We start from the raw sequence: 17586 nt of genomic DNA, 5'->3' as shown, positions 1-17586 counted from the left end.
TAAACGCAGACTTGTATTATAATACACTCATGACAGATAACGAAGATTCACTTGTTTGTTACAAAAGTACATTTTAAGAAAGTAAAAGGAAGCATCAGTTAAAAAGGAAACTAGGATCTATCTGTAACCCAACAAACTTTACTGCGGTCAAGCCAGCCGCTCCTCGCTTTTACATGAAGTGAAGTGAGCCGCCCCTAAATTTGAAGTGCCCACGTATTCTGATCTTTATGGTAAATGCTCCAAGGGAATAGCTTCGGAGGTCGGGGAAGTTAGTGTGAGAATAATTCTGCGAGTCTGCGGTAACTTCCGTTTTTCAAAATAAGGTGTTCACAATTTTAAAAAAAACAACAGTTTTCTTGAATTATATATATTTTCTTACATAAGTACACCATGGTTCTGATATGGTTGGATTTAGTACTTCTTAGACTACATGCACCTGTACTACGAAATACTTTTACTGTGTACTTTTTGAGAAATCCACTTTCAAAGTCCATTATATGTCATATTGTTGAGTCTTATTTTTCTGACTTTGATGTTGTATAAAAACAAAATCTTCCATAAGTACATTCAGATAATTGTACTGTGTACTTTCTGAGATAATACAGCACAATAGCCAACAATAGCCTGTTATTTTCTCAAACCCTGAGGCCCTTTTCAAAAAACTGTTAATTCATCAAAAATTGTTCTACACATTTACATAGGCCTACCTTTAACTTCATGAATACATGTCCTTTAACTTATTATTTGCCATCATAACCCACAACGTTACAATGTGTATTGATTATAACGATTTTATATTTTAACAATAATTAAACTTCTAAATAGACATCAGTTTTACCCTATATGTTCTGTTTAGCTTTTGAGTGTGTGAGTTTGTTTTTACACTTATTTTAACCTTGACAATCAGAAAGCGTTAAAGTCATAAACCCGCCTCGTCCTCTCCTTGTTGACGCGTTGAGGAGCTGATTTGCGCCGAAGCCGAGAGTTATTTTCTCAACAAGTTTGTAGAATATTTGCATATAGGCTACCGGGTTTTTTCAGAGACCAATGTGGAATCAATGATGACAAATCGTCAAGGGTATGTTTATTCTAAATAGTTGATGTAAATGTTCAACAGAGTAGCAGATGACGCTTACCCTTTTTTCACTTTTCAAAAACCAATGCTGACATATTTCTTGTCTTTTTGTATCCTATAGAGGCAACATAACATATTAATGAAATGTTTCCAGTATACTACATATCTTTGAAAGACATGTTACAATGTATTTAGCTAAGTGTGAAGATAGGGCCTCCATTGCGGGTGCTAAAGTGAATGCCAAATTTAACTCATAGGCTTGCTCCGAAATTTAGGGAAGCCATTGCATTCATCAAAGGAAAATAATGAGACACATGATCAGGGGAAACTATCCTGGTCATCAAATGCATGCTGTGTCTGTCTTTATTGTCCTACACGTAAAACCAGCAGGACATTTTGAAGTTGTCATCTGCGGCTGATATGCCTGCATCCCGCGCGAGTCGAGAAAAGATGTAAAAATAAAAAATAAAAAATAAATCCAAGTTGTTTATTTAGGCTTTATGGCATTGAACTTTTTCAACAAAGTTCTCATGCACTGCTGTGCATTCCTGCAACAAGTCCAGTGAGCTGTCACATAACTCACTGACCCAATGATAAGCCCATAATAATCTTATGTAGCCTATTGTTGTTTGAACTTTTACTCGACTTGTGGGAATTCTGTTTGGCCAGTGCATGCACTAAAGTGTCTGCTATGGATGAGTTTGATTTGAATCATGTCAAAGTTGATGGTCTCAATCCTCACCCTAGCTGTTTATTATTAGCCCTTTATTAATGTATACCTTCTAGGTTTATGATTCTTTGTGTAGGTACGTGTCTGACTCTTTGATCTCTTTGACGCTTTGTCTGTGTTTAAGTGGATGAAGGTTTCTTGGCCTATCAGTATCACAATTTCACTAATCATTTCTGGACCATGTTGTTAATACTTTGACTATTTTCGGCCAACTGAAGAATATTGCATTCACTGGAACTAGGCTTCAGCATTTCGTTCACAAAATGTAACATGAAGAATTTCATTTTTTAAGCATTCTTTTTGATTTACTGATTCACTTTGTTCACAGATTGTTTTCTTTCTCAACATTTGGGAAGGTGAGTGCTATTTTAATACTTGATATGTTAAAAAAAAAAGTCTAACAAGAACATAATAATGACTATTTGTTTTTCTTGATTCCATAGTCCAGAAAATGTTTAAAAACTTTAGAAGAGATTCTTGCAAGTATCCAGGGGCTAAAAGACGAGGCCAATGTCCCGCTCACCTAAGAAAACGCATATGGAGAAGAGGCTTTCTGGGGAAATGTGTGCAACGATTTAAGGATCCCCAATACACCAAACAACAGGATAAGACTTAAAAATGTTTATCTTCAACATAAACAGGTAATCAAAAATGACTTGTTTCCATTGTTTGTTCATAATTTAGTATTACATTTTTTCCCGGTTAAAGATTTGCATGTTACAGCTCTGGTATGTTTCATTTTTTAAACCTGTCAAAATGTAAGGAATGAATAAATACATGATTTTAAATGATGACACACATTACATCACACATTAAACTTTGTTGTTTATGGTGGGGGCTTATTTGCAGAGTCTTTGCACCCAAACGAGCCCCCAGGATATAAGAACAGATGCACCGATTGCTGAATCCCAACAATCCTTGGGTTTAGATTCAGAAAGCTCTGTTCCTCTGCCTGAGGATTCACCAGACGTGATCCCAGCAGGTACAATAAATAACACAGACTCAGACTCATCTAGCTGTGAGTTCCTCTATTCCCAAAAAAATGAAGCGACTGCTGAAGATACGGAAAGCGTCCAAGACTTTGACTCTGCCAGCATTGTGTCCCTGCTGGATGCCAGCAGATGCAAGACCCTGTCATCCTCAGACCGCTCTGAATCCTCCTCAGTGGATGACAGCCCAGAGGTGAATTAGAAAAAGTTTAAATTATTTGTATTGTATGGAGTACCCATTGTGGAGTCCTTCTCAATGTTCTAAATTTGTCTCTTTTTTTTAACAGCAAATATAAGTATGATTTCCTCTTATCTTGTATGAAGCAGTTTTGCTCTGTGTAGCTGAAGGATGGACTGGACAATCAGACAATTTAAATTGTTAGCTTTATTTATATATTATCGAACAAACTTTATTTTTTGAAACAATTTTAAATGACTGCCACAAATGTATTTGTATGAATTACATTGTTATGCTATCCAGCTTCTAATCGTCTTTTCCAACCTGTGTTCGCAGAAGACAAGTGCCTCCATCACATCGTCCAAATGGATCCCTGAAAGTGACAGAGGATATTTTACTCACAAGTTGCCTGATAATCCTTGTTTTTTTTACATTTCTAACGCTGACTGGTTTCAACTAAGAAAAACACAGCACAAAAGGCAATTTAAAACATTGCATTGGACAGTCAGAACAAAAGACTCATTATAGTGCTTTATTATGGACTTTGACAATGTATTTCTCAAAAAGTACAAATTTGAAAGTAGTCAAAAATAAAGATAAATATAAGCTAGATCAATGATCATTGACTACATCAGATGCAATGCATTTGTGGCTTATGGTAAAAACCCAGATTAATTAATTCGGGGACCCTTGTGCAAAAATGCAAGTGATGTGTGAGTGTTCTCACTTACCTTAGTTCTGAGACATGGGCTCAGTCCCATTTCACCCCTTAGCCCTACCACTTAGCCCTACCCCTCCACTGAACCCCTTCAAACAGAGCTGCAAGGGCTAGTGGTGAAATCCTTCCCCTACGAAATGGTAGGATGTTAAGGATGTAAGAGGATGTTATGTTTGATGATGTCATGGCGCCTTCTGCGGTAGAAATGTGGAGAAAAAGTGGCACCATCTCTGTTTTTCAAAAAGTAAACCATTTTTATGACAGAGGAAGGAAATTATTCAGCGATGTTAACACCTTTGTTTGTTAACACAGTCACATTCAAAGGAACAGTTGTAGCCCTGAAGCTTTTTCGGGATGTCAATCACAGAATGAAAAATGTAAAAAGCACTTCTACACAAGCTCTTTTTGTATTACTAGTAATGCAGAGCAAACACATACAGGCTTATCTAAAATATCAATTGTCCAGTAAATAAAATTAAAAAAAGCTAACACCTAATTTAGCTGCATCCTGCTCAAGGTCTGATGAGGATTTGCTGGAAACCACAACCAAATCTCAGTGTCTACCTGAGCCCAGCATGCCAAGTTAATGATGAAGGTTACCTTGGAAGCTACAGCCGAGGTGATGAAAAATGCATCACAGAGTGATCATAAAAACCAAAAAGAATGGCTGTATCATTTCATGTGCCTCCTCTTTGCAAATGCCAAGCTATATCTCAGCCTTATCAATTATGGAGGAGATGGGCCTGTGGAGGTGCAGGAGTAGTGTACTGCGGATCGAATCCAATAGTAGACAGGATAATCGTAATTGAATCATGAGACCAGTGAAGATACACAGCCCTACATGCACTTATATGTTAATTATACCCTTTTTTTTTTAACATTTTAACATTCCTGTGCCTTTTCTTGGCCACCCAGCTGAGGTTTACTGAGTTCTCCCCCACAGACAGGCTGATGATGGCAGGAGGTCCTGCAAGACATTCAAAAAGAGGATTTTAATTCTTAAACCAGTACAGCTGGAACTCGGTGTCTGTTGGTAAAGAATGGTGTGAATGCAGTTTGTACCTCCATCCAGCGTCGTGGCACCCTCCCTCATTAGGGGCTCCCCGTCCCCTGCAGACGTGCGCCCCCTAAGGTAGAAGCGGTAGTGGCTGTGGCGATCCAGGCCCCTCAGGGTGAGATGGGTCACTTTGGGGTCGTCTATGGTCTCTACCTGCATGGGGCTGTCATCACTCGCTACAACTGACCGCAGAAAATCACAACAAAACACTCAATCACTTCTTGATCCTATATACATCATCATGGGTGACACATTGTTACGTGTGACTGACTGATGAGCTTAATTAGGAGGCTTTTGACATTTCTCTGTTGTTCTTGATCTAATTGGAAATGTATTGTGTGGGTTCATTTTCAGTATTGATGTTTTTTACTGAGATTCCACATCTAAAAACTCAAGTTCACTGAAAATTTTAGATAGGTCTTGTAATGTTTTTCTTTTGGTATAAGGATGTAAACTATGCTCACCCTGCTGGTATTGCAGTAGATATCCGATGAGGACGCCGTTCGGCTGGCTAGGAGGCGTCCAATGGAGGGTAATTTCTGTTTCTGATTGACTGTCCAGGATGAAGGTTGTTGGAGAACCAGGAACTAGCAGCAATACAAACACAAACCATGAAAAATCATTATTAAGGCATTATTCCACTTAGATCAACTGTCACCTCTATTCCCACAGCAGCTGCCTGCTTGTCAATATTCGTCCTTGCCTCATTTTGATCTTTTCTTCACTCCACTCAGTCATACTCTGTCCTTTCATCTATTTTAACCCAACCTCCATCCCTCCCATCCTCCCATCTTGCTTCATTTTTGCCTCTCCTCAACTCCCCCCATATTAGCTGTTCTTCCTTTTTTATTCTCACCTCCTTCAGGAGTCTTGAAGGGCAGCGTCTCAGAGGGGGGTCCCTCGCCCTTGCTGTTAAATACAGTGACAACCAGAGCATAGTGGGAGTATGGTCTGAGATCACTGATTACCCTCTTCTCCTCATTGGCTCCGGTCTCCACCACCATGGTGCTCTCTAGCGAATGGGACCTCCGGCCTCGGTGGTGCCCCCCTGAACCGATTCTGTTCAAGTAGATCTGGATTTTTCAGAGAAGTCAGAGAAATTATTAACAAGGATTTCATTACTTTCAGAGTCATTAATAGAACATTTCATACACTTTTTAAATCAAGACTATATTGTGGGATATATTCATACTTTCTCTCTTAAAGCAGTTTGAAAAGGAAAAAGTTGGACTTGGCTGTTGAATGCAACAAAGACCCACAAGAGAGAAAGGAGGCACTGCGACAAGATTATGATACATTTTGAAGGTTAGATCCTCTAAAATAAAAAAAGGCTCTTTTCTTCACAACCTTGAAACTAAAGAGAACTCTGAAGCCCTGCCAAGCTCAGATCTGGCTGCCTTTGCTGTAAACCCAAAGTATGTATTATTTATGAGCACAGGCACTGAACATGTCAGGAAAACAACAGAGGAGATACAGGATCAGTACCTTGTATCCCAGAAGGTGTCCTCTGACCGTCTCTCTGTCTACTGCTGCCCAGGCCACTGTAATGGTTGTGCTGTTCAGCAATTTAACACCCACATCCATTGGAGCCTCCAGTGGAACTGAGGGACAATGACAGACAGGTGAGGGGTAGCTGAGAAAAAATATCAAGTCCAAATGTCCCCCATGAAGAAAAAAGGATATCGTTAAAACACAGATTAAGAAAATATTTTACCATCCTCTCCTGAGTACCCAATGACAGGGTCAGGTTCAGGTCCCTCCCCTTTGCCATTTACAGCCTGCACTTTGATATCAAAGGCTGAAAAGTTGCCAATATCATTGACCGTGAAAGGGGATGCAGTTGTATAGTTGGTGTTCCAGGTTGGCCCGCTGCCTACCACTCGCCTCCACAATACCCTATACTTGAAGTCAGGTCCATTAAAGTTACGTTTGTCCATTTCCTGCAGTGACAGAGACAGCATCCAATAAGGAAGAAACTCTTTTTAAAGATATTCTTTTGACTCTGCTTCAGTTTTTTGGGAGAAGATGTACCTTCCATGAGATGACCAGAGTGTCTGGGTCTGTGGACTCACTCCTGACGTCTTCAGGGTTATCGTCTGGAGCTGATTTTGGAACAAAAGTTTAGTGTTGTGTAATTTTGGGTTCACTTTGAGAACAAAAACTTGTAGTTCAGAAACATTGATTCTAACCTTCAGCAGCTGTGTTGTGGATTTCTGAAGGCTTGCTTGGGTCGCTCTGGCCCACATCATTGATGGCAATGACCTGGAAACGGTAGGACATGTAGGGCCACAGAGGGAGGCTGGCACGCTCCTTGTTACCACTTACTCTCTTGAGCTCTTCCCAGCCCCTGTCCTTCAAATCCTGATCCTCAAACTCAACCAAATACTCTGCAGAGAGAGAAGAATGAGTAGAATTATAGCGATGCAAGAGGAAAAATAATAAACAGTCAAGTCAGAGTGAGACACTGTGAGCTTTTCAAAAGTCTGATGTTGCAGATTAAATAATAATAATCCTGTCCAAGTAATGAAACAGAACTGTCTTTCACTGTACTAGAGGGAGATTAACGATATGGGCTTGTTGCTCTGAGTATTAGAGTAAGACATAATGATTTGTGTCTGTGTCAGAACACATCTTCACTTTGCAGCACATGTGGCTCACAGCAGGAGAAAACAATATTTTCATTTTTACTTTATTTATTTATTTTATTTATAAGGGACAGTGAACATTTATCATTATTCAGACGGATGTAAATTTACCCAAATTGGCTAAAGGACTCATTTTTATCGGCAGTCCCTTTGCCAGATGTTTTTTGACATCATAGAATTAAATGTAACTCATTAACATACATTCATTAGTACTTTATTCTAACTGCAAGTATCTAAGTGACAAGTTAAACTAATGTATATTCAAAAATGTAAATACAAATTTTGCCTTTATGGCTGGTGGTAGGTTTAGTCTAAGACACATGCTGGTATGTGGTCACATGTAAGTGCTATAATCTTACCACACAAAGTGAGGGTGCTGCTGGCTTTAGCCATGTCCAGTTTAGTGATGACCTGACATGTATACACAGCCTCATCATCTGGCCCCACATTTGCTATTATCAGGTCTGGTCCATCAAATGTGTATCTAGGGATATATCTTTCATTTTTATTAACACATTTACCTCATCCTCATTTTTATTTGTCAACATAAAAAACTTATTTATTTGTTGTTGTTTTTTGACGAGGGGAAAACAAATATGAAAGATGTGTTACAGAAAGGTTACCTTGCTAAAGCTCATCTGTAAATACTGCTCCTGGTTTGGTTTGAAGCTTCAGCATAAAATGACAACAACAACATTTTATGGCCAGAATTAGGTCTTACTTTTCATCACTGTGGGACTGAAAGAGCTTCTGTTCATTATTTCTCCACTGAATTAGTGGAGGGTCCAGTTTTATATCAACAAGGGAAACACAGGTGAAGATTGCGGTTTTTCCAGGTTGCAATCTCAGATCCTGTGGAGGTGTAATAATCACTGTCCTGTCTGGAGAAGAAGGGAAGGAGACACACAATGCTGAGTACAAGGTGCATTAAGTACAAACACATCAGCTGCTAAGGTACACAGTGTTTCACTTACTGAGCACTTCTAGCATGACACTGATGGACAAGTTGGTGTTTTGTACAGAGCAGGTGTACATGCCCTCATCGTTGTGAGTGACATTCATGATCTCAAGCCCGCCATTAGCGAGCGGGTTAACTCTGGGATCTGCCAGAAGGGAGGAGGTGCTGCTGCTCTCCCTGGAAAAGACACATATGCACACAAAGACACATATTAAAAACTTGGAAAGCAGAGTGAGAACAATAAAGCTTTTTTCAGCCTTTGCAGGTGCTGATGAATTCAACAGTTAAATTGCCTATTTCGCCAGACAGAACAAAGCGTAGTTGGATACAGTCCACATTAATCAAATTCACAATCACAGCCCAGATGCAACAGCACTTGACTGTTAATTTATGCAGATGAAAAACTACCTACGCAGTTTCCCCTCTTTGAAATCTGTCAAGATGAAAATCCACCAGACATCATATTAGAATATGCAATACAATGCAACAGAACACAATGGAAGAGAGCGAGGTGTTTTCGTGCCTTACCAAATGACTTTAGGTTTAGGAGAGCCAAAGGTGTCACACTCCAGTAAAGCCTTCTGGCCTTCTGTAAATGTGTATGCATTCCCATCCTCAGTTAGGATCTGGGGAGGCAGCTCTGAAACAACAAACATAAAGAGAAATGAAACACACAGAAGTAAAAAACCCAATCAGTTGAATATGTTACATGTACAAAAATAAACACTCACCAATGACATAGATGTTTGTGTTAGTGATGATGGTCCCATGCTTGTTGGAGGCCCGGCACTGGTAAATGGCAGTGTCTCCAAAGTTGACGTCCTTTAGGATTAGAGACCCACTGTTTGTCAGGGTAAGTCGGGAGTCCTTGTTGGTTGCTGTTTAAAAAAACAACCGTCAGATGCTTAGTGTTTGATGCCTTGTGTTGAGATATGGATTTTGAGGTGGATCTACACACTGACCTGAGAGAGGGTTCCCATTGTTGGTCCAGCTGATGATAGGAGAGGGGATGCCATCTGCCTGGCAGTCTAATCTGACAGTCTCACCTGGGGCATACAGCTGACTGACAGGCTCCTTAGTCCAGTAGGGAGCCGCTACAAGGGACATAATATATTTATTACGATCATTGGAAGGGGAGCATCACATTTTAAAGGGACACAAATTCCAACCTTTGCACAAGACTAATTGAGACTTAATGGTTGAGATTGGTAGGTCACACCCTACATGTAAAATGCTTGCATAAATCTGAAATCTATCAATGCATCAGTGTGTGTGATGTACCTTCCACAGTCACAATGTAAGTGTGTGTGACTTTCCCTTGGGAGTTCTCAGCTATGCACTGGTACTCGCCCCCATCACTCTCAGAGATGTTACTGAAGCGAAGGCGGCGATCGTGCATGTCTTTTACGGTGCGGGATTCAGATAGCTCGCCGTCCTTCCTCAGCCATGACACTTTTGGAGTTGGTCTGAAGAGGAGGAGGGATAGTAGGATGAGGATAAAGGGATGCAACAGTGGTAGGGATGAATGGATAAGAGAGAGGAGAAAAATAAATGGGGAATGTTGTTTTAATGCAAAATTAAGAAGCCAAGAAAGGAAAAAACATTAAGGGTGAAAAGAGAACAAATAAATGAAATTAAGAAAGCAGCGTTTGGAGAAGGGGAAATAAAGATATATGATGGAAAGAACAGAGAGTAAGGAGGTAGGAAGAGGAAAGAGTGATGGATAGGAGGCAGGTAAGATTGATTAGAAGGAGTTGCTCGATCATAGTGATTGATTGGGGCAGAAAAACACCAAAACACACACAGACACACACTCACAGGCCTTGGACGATGCACTCAAGCTCCACTGTCTGGCCCCTGAGAGCATGGTAAACGCTTTGACTTCCAGTAGGTCTCATCATGTGCGGCCTCCTGTTCCGCAGCACAGAGTTGGCTGGAGGAAGAGGCGGAAACATAAAGAGTAAAAAGAAAGATTCATACATATGCATTGGTAATGTGCTGCTGACACAGCAGCCACTTTAGAGAGACACACACACATACACACACACGCACACACACACACACACACGCACACACACACACACGCACACACACACACACACACACACACACACACACACACACACACACACACACACAGGCACACACATGCAGATGCAGGGTGTGGATTCGTGTGGAGATGATTTCACCTTTCTAACAACACATCGACTTACAGATTTCCTACACACACACAGAGGTCCCATGTTAACATGTGCTCATCTCTCTGACCTCTAGTTGGGCCACAGATGCTGGCAGCCACATCTCAGTGTGAGCTGCATCTCATTACTGCTGGGCTGAGGAGGTGATGGACCTCCTGCCGCCTGTGGGACTATCTACTGGACACATCACTGCTTTGGTCAGCAACATGCCACCACATGAAGGGGAGGTGACTTATCATTTTCTGTGTGCTAATTTCATCAAAACTATGCTGTATTTTACTCATAAAGTAAGTACGACAGATTCCAAAGTGGTTGTCATTTTGAATGTGTTGATATGCTAAACTTGTTGTGTCATTGTAGCTACATACCCTTCAATTGTTAATTCAAACTATTTCAAACCAGGAAATTGTGCCTTGAAAATGTTCTATGCGACTTCTGTCAAGTGTTTCTATGAAGAAATAAATGTGCTTGAAACAGTAAGTCTATTTTATCAGTGCCCTGAGCACCACTGATAAACTGGCAGTAGAAATCTGATGGGCATTTATCGCAAAATCACAAAATATCTACATGCTGAAGAGGAATAGAACTAAAAATATCTTTTGTTATCTAAGTGAGTCTTATAGAAGCAGGATACTCTTCTTTGACCTTTACTTATTATGTGATATGTGTTTATATATATACGGTAAATGATTAAATAGCTTGTAATCTTCTGTTTTGTTTTGCATCTGATGCTGTAAAGGGGGGGGGGGGGGGGATTGACCTAGAGGACTTTTAATTGAGATTTTAGCACAATAAAGAGTGATGGGCTAAGTCTAAAGATTAATTTCAGGCCCAGTTAAATCAGTTTGGAGAGTAATTAAGCTACACTTACAGGGGTTGACAGTGAGAGTAATGGGTTCCTTTGCCAGAATGGTGCGCGTTGCCAGGTACTGGACATTGCAGGTGTAGTCCTGCCTGCTGTCTTCTGTTGTCAAATAGGCAAAGTACAAGTTGCCATCCTTTCCCACCACCACCCGCTCACTAAGCTGGATATGGTGTAGCCCTGTTGAGAGTGGGAGAGAGGAAATGAGACGGAGAAGAAGAGAGGCAATGATTACAGACAGTAGCAGTGGAAAAAAAGAGAAACAAAGGAGAGAGAAGAGCAGCTTAGCAGCAGAATAAAGTAGAGAGGGGAACATTGGAGGGAGGCGTAGAGATACAATAGGATGAGAGGAGAAGAAAAATGATTTCTAAAAAAGAGACAGAGAGAACAGGGGCAAGAAAAGACTGCACAAAGGAGTACTAAAGACTTTTTAAAATTATATTATATTTGGACCCTCCTGTCCTTCCCCCCTTTTCCTTTTTTTTCCGCTGTTTCCTGCTAGTCTTCTCTCTGAAAGATAAAAGAGAAAGGAGTGTGAGGGGAGGACAAGAGGAGAAGAGAGAGGGAGCGGGGCCATGTGTCAGAATGGGAGAAAAATTACCCTGTGCCATGTGGTCAAACCTCTTCACAGACCGAGGCATGGAGTTAACACACCAATGATCAGTTAACAATACAATCCCCCACCATAGACCAGGAGTGGCAAATGCAGGCCCATGTATTGGCCACACAAAATATGCAGGAGAGGCACACAGCAGAAAATCTACAGATGGAGTTGGAAACGGTTGTGGCGGAGTGGAATGTCAGTGGACAGGGAGAGCGTGTGCGTCCATGATAACGCGGCAAATATCGTAAAGGCCAACCAAGCCTGTGATTGGGAGTAGGTCTGTTGCTTTTGCGCACACGCTCCAACTGGCTATTAATGATGGGTTCAAGGCTGTCCAGATCCTGGAGCGCATGATCGGAGCGTGCAGCAAGCTGGTTGCGCATTTTCATCACAGCACAACTGCTACGCAAGCACTCGCTGTGAAGCAAAAGCAGATGTGCGTCAAAGAGCATGCACTTATACAGTGCTGCAAGACCCGATGGAATTCAATAACCGCTCTGTCACCAAACCTGCGGGTGCGCGCAACCTCGAGTTAAAAGATGACTACTGGAGACTCATGGAGGAGATGGATCCTGTCCTGAAAGCACTGGCTATGGCCACAACAGCGACCCGCGGGGAGGAGGCGGTCTCACTTTCAGTGGTCTACCCAATGGTGTGCGGCCTGATGAATGAACATTTGCAGCCATCAGGTGGTAATGAAAAAGTCGCGACTTTCGTGAACACTGTGCGAGAATCACAGGCCAAAAGGTTCCTCCCGTGGGTCACTATGACTGCATCAAAGCCTGCTGTTGTGGCTGCAGTCCTCGACCCCCCGACACAAGAAGCTCAGGTTTCTGTCACCTGACATGCGAGCTGCGGCAAAGACCCACATGGAGGCGGTTTTTGAAGATGAAAAGGACAAGGAAAGGGCAAGTCGAGGAGAAGAAGAGCAGGATGAGGAGATATGAGGAAGAGGAGAACCCCGAGTCAGAGTTCGAGAGGTATCTCTCCCTCCCTGCATGTCAACTGGACACAGACCGACCCCTTGCATGCTGGAAAACCAATGAACAGCAATATCCCTTAATGTCCAGGCTTGCCAAAAAGTTTCTGAGCATTCCGGCTACTTCGGTGCCGTCAGAGAGAGTTTTCTCCGCTACTGGTGTCCAAGCAACGCTCTCTGCTTCTTCCCGACAACGTGAATATGCAGATATTCCTTAACAAGAATCTGCCCAGGTAATTAATATAATTATTATTCAGGCTATTCCCATTATGGGAATTGTCATCATTGTTTAATTAATGTTATTCTTGGCCATTTATAAAAGCTTGTAGACTTTTATTATTTGTTTTCCAGACCATGCAACGATAACGAAAAGAAGACACGCTGAAAATAAGAGAAGCATCATTCAACGAAACACTTTTTGTGTGTGTGTGTGTGTGTGTGTGTGTGTGTGTGTGTGTGTGTGTGTGTGTGTGTGTGTGTGTGTGTGTGGTTAGTTTAAAACGATTCAGTCAAATGCAGTAGTTCATTTAAAAGTAAATCATTATTATTATGTTAAAAAAAAATCAAATTGTGGACTCAACTTTTTCAAGGCTGCAGTTTGTGTTGCCGCTGTTAAAAAAATATTTTGTGTGTGGTGACGTTAGTTGAAAAATACCTCAGTCTAATGCAGTCCTGTAGTAGGCCTATAGTTATCCTCTGTTAAGGTGAACCTAAGTCATTATTTCTTTTGTTTAAAATGTGGAATCAACTTTTTCAAGGCTGCCGTTTTTGTTGCTGCTGTTGAGTTGTTCTGTAGGTTATGACACGGAGAAATGTTTCCGTTAGACCTGATGATATTATCAGTGCACATAAGAAACTGGTATTGCGAAATCCATTGTCTCTTGTCCTAAAAAGTAGAGATTTCATAATCAGTGTTTCCCCTACCATTATATTAGGGGGACGGCCCGCCCCCCTTGTAGGTCAAGTAAAATACTTTTCTTTTTTTTCCTTTTTTTAAAGATTTTTTTGGGGGCTTTTTGTGCTTTTATTGTAGGGATATGATAGTGGATAGAGTCCGTAATCAGGGAAAGAAGTCATTCAAGGATACCTCTCCGATAGAAAACGACAGCTGTCATATTAAAAGTAACCCATGAACACCTCCTTCCTACACCTCTACCCTCCAAGGTCTGTAGTTTCAGGTTACTCAGCTTCATCATTGCCCTCACTAAAGAGACGCACAGCAGCCGCAGGAGATAAGATTGGTAGACTAGAAAATTGTAGTCTGCTCTGCTGTGCTGTTCACCATACAGCTGAGTTTCATCTTCCTCATCAATGAAAATCACAGCAGCAAATGCCCATGCAATCATGGGCAGTTGTTAACATTAAGCCACAGAGCTAATAGCTGGGGGAGGGGAAAGTGCAGAGAGAAACTCATTTTAATATTAAGCAAATACTTTGTGTGGGTAATTAGCCTCGGTTGGCAGAAAAATATACAAATGGACGGTGAAGGACCAGATTGAAGAATAGTTGCATTAAAAAAAAATCACATTTTAAAAGAAATCGTGAAGGGCTATCAGTACAAATTTGCCATAAATCGATAGTTTAACGATTAAATTACAGTTCACTAGATTTAGCAGGATATAAAAAAAATAAGAGTGACATAAATGATTTGATGTAAAAATCTAAAATAGCTCTTTTAAAAGGCACAAATAAAACAATAAACAACGTCAGAGTATTATTTTGATCTAACCCATAAATTGATCAGCATGTGGTGCACGGCACTGCTGTACATCTAATATGAATATCATAGGAGACCCTGTTGCATGCAATGCAAGGATTCTTCCATCTGCAAGATGAATACAGAAAAATGAAGAAGTCGAGATATCCAAGAGTAATCAATTCCAACAGGTTATCCATGAAACCTGTTTGTAATACCTCAAAATGTGCTTGCTTTATAGTTGATTGTGCTACAGTATGAAGAGTTCAACACAACATTCACAATCGTTGAAATAAAATAAGAGTTTTAACATTTGTCTAATCACCATTTTTTTTGCAAACTAAGTCCATTAAAATAGCTGCTAAATTATAGTTTTTATAAACACAAGATCTGCTGGAAAACAGATACATTGCCAGAAACTGTTAATCAAGGAGCGGTTCAATAGATTTACTTAAACCAGACAGTCATCTTTTAATGTCAGTGGAAGATGAGGCAAAGGTGTGATTTCATAACAAGCCACCTCCACCTAACAGGCTAATTAATCTCCCCACGAGCTCTAATTCTGTTTAACGGAAAAGCTGTTCCTTTGAGCCAAAATAAAAAATCCTCTTACCTTCACAGGGATGCTTTTTTTCTTCTGGCAAATCCTGGTGTCTTTTCCCCTCCTCTCTCTTCCTTATCTACCTTCGCCTTTTCCTACTCTTCTCTCTGAAATTGATTGTGCACCTCTCTTCTCTGCTGATGCTGCAGTGATAGAAAAACACACCCTCCTTCGGCCGAGCTCTCTCTCTCCCTCCCAGACTCTCATTGGTTGCCTGTTAGAGGTGACATCACCCCTCTTCACTGCCTGCCTCCTTCTCTCCTCCTCTGTTCCCTCCCTCCCCTCTCTCTGTCTGTCTCTCTCTTTCTCTCTCACACCTTACTCCGCTGTGGATTCTGACCATTCCTTTATTGTATGCCCCTCCTTCCTGCCCTCTACCTATTCTCTCTGTCCTCTTCTTCCTCCCACTGCATACAGTGTGGATTAGTAGGTCTTCCTGCTTGTATTCAGCCATGCAGTGCTAAGCATAATGATGCATCCTATAGACTACATTAGACCACATGGCCTTTGGCCCTCAAGCATTTCTTCTTCTCTCATTCTGCACCAAACAGACTACAAAGGTGAAATTATGACGGTTTGAGTTCTTTTGTTAATATTCTCTGCGCTCCACTGGGCTCAACTTTCATAAGCTCTTTTAATTCATTCAGCCACTAAGACTTGACTGGGCTGTAGTTCATTATGGTCTAATCAAAGGCATGACTGGGATGAAAGTTACGTAATGCTGGTGAATAAAAATGTGTCAGGAATAACTGCCGCCTCTTATCTTAGACATGGTGGGGGGGGGTGTTGAGATGCAGAGATTCACTGATTTCAGGGTAATTAAGGGCTGAATAATGCAGTCTGGCTGGGTGATTGTGATCCACCACACGTGTAGAGGGAAATCACTGGATTTTATTGGACTTGCTTTGATCTGTTTGCATCTTGAGTGCTGTGGATTCATATGTCAGTAAATGTGCCTCATTTCCCTTCCAGCTCAACTACAATCCAGTAATAATAACCTGATTCTTCTTTTAATTGCTTTTAAAGCACTGCATGGACTGGCACCAGTTTACATTTTTTAAACTCCTAAGTCCCTATTCCACTCTAAAATCCCTTAGATCCTCTAAACAATTACTCCTCTTAAATCCACACTCCCTGTTAAAATTTGAATCTCTGAGCTTTTCCAAATGCTGCGTGTAGTCTGTTGCCCCTCTATTTTGGGAGAAATTATGTCTTTTCATCCCCACATTTATTTCTACCTTTTTCAGTGAAACCTGAGGAGATCATGTCATTTACAAAAAACAAAACAATAATAACATTTAAACAAAAACAACGATAGAGAACGACTAAAAACAGATTACCAATACATATCTGATGTATGCCTGTTAGTATATCAATACAAGAGCCTTAACTTTATTCCTGACTTTTAAAAAAATCGCAACATGTGCAGCATCACATCGTCAGATTATGACCTTTTTTCCCTTTTTTTAATATTTAGTGCCATTAACAGGAATATTTGGGATTTATATACCTATATCAGTTGGTTTATTACCAAACAACTGGAAGACTCGTAGGTCCTGCAACTTAGGTTATTTAAATGAATAAAAGATACTGACACTGATTTAGATTGGTTGATACTGACCCCTCCAAAAATATGTAAACACTGGTATTAAGTAGGGTTTTGATTTGTTCCTGAAATAACAGAAAACATAGGAAGTGAAAGGTCAGGCTGGGAGACACATATTCCTTCATCACCTGATCCTTAAAGTCAGAACTATTCAGGTAACTGGGGCTGTTCAATGTCCAGTCAGAAACGTCCATTCCTACAGTGCTGCTGTAGTTTCTTTGTGCTTTTGCAACTTGAGTGTGCCAGCACCCCCATCTGCCATTGGTGCTCACATCGATGCCAGGCATGCAGACAAAAGCTGCCACCAGAGCAGACAACATGGGAATAATGATTGATGAGGCCAGTTTGGATATATTTAAATCTTAACCATGCAGGCAAACTCAGAATAAAAGAGACAGAAAGGAAGACCTTTCATGGACATGCACTCTAACCAATCTATAGTTCGATTCAAGACTGCTTTGATTCTGGGGGTATTAAATAGTATTGACTGTTCACTTTCTGCTAGACTTCAAGACTTGTAACTGGGGAACTCATAAGCTATGAACTGTAAGTTATAAAATGCAATGTTTTAAACCTAAAGCTTTTGAATCGGATACCTAAGCCCATAATGTATTCAATGTTATTCATTCATTTCATTTATTTATACAACCCATGACCATAATAACATGGACCACACAATAATAACATACA

At 40.7% G+C, this 17586-nt stretch overlaps 1 protein-coding gene across 1 annotated transcript; it reads right to left on the bottom strand.

Annotated features, from left to right (window-relative positions):
* Positions 1 to 3161: 3161 nt before the first annotated feature.
* On the bottom strand, positions 3162 to 15443 carry LOC109979904 (neural cell adhesion molecule L1-like). The gene is made up of 18 exons (XM_065961665.1): positions 15303 to 15443; positions 11420 to 11590; positions 10169 to 10283; positions 9632 to 9816; positions 9313 to 9444; positions 9082 to 9228; positions 8879 to 8990; positions 8367 to 8527; positions 8114 to 8273; positions 7752 to 7876; positions 6937 to 7134; positions 6779 to 6849; positions 6462 to 6687; positions 6233 to 6348; positions 5604 to 5820; positions 5212 to 5334; positions 4753 to 4929; positions 3162 to 4657 (listed from the first exon to the last, which is right to left on the bottom strand). Exons 3-18 carry the CDS (start codon positions 10249 to 10251, stop codon positions 4545 to 4547), a joined length of 2346 nt encoding a protein of 781 aa, XP_065817737.1. The 5' UTR covers positions 10252 to 10283; positions 11420 to 11590; positions 15303 to 15443; the 3' UTR covers positions 3162 to 4544.
* Positions 15444 to 17586: the final 2143 nt, after the last annotated feature.

This window comes from Labrus bergylta, chromosome 12 (genome assembly GCF_963930695.1).
Source record: "Labrus bergylta chromosome 12, fLabBer1.1, whole genome shotgun sequence".
Classification (NCBI taxonomy): domain Eukaryota; kingdom Metazoa; phylum Chordata; class Actinopteri; order Labriformes; family Labridae; genus Labrus; species Labrus bergylta.
Note: the sequence above shows the minus strand (reverse complement) of the source record. Positions and strands in the feature narration are given on the sequence as shown.

Coding starts and splice junctions, on each gene's coding strand:
- LOC109979904 (XM_065961665.1), bottom strand. CDS start 10,251: ATGATGAGACCTACTGGAAGTCAAAGCGTTTACCATGCTCTCAGGGGC. Junction 7,877..8,113: donor CAGTCCCACAGTGATGAAAA/GTAAGACCTAAT, acceptor ATATATCCCTAG/ATACACATTTGATGGACCAG. Junction 4,658..4,752: donor TGCCACGACGCTGGATGGAG/GTACAAACTGCA, acceptor AATGTCTTGCAG/GACCTCCTGCCATCATCAGC.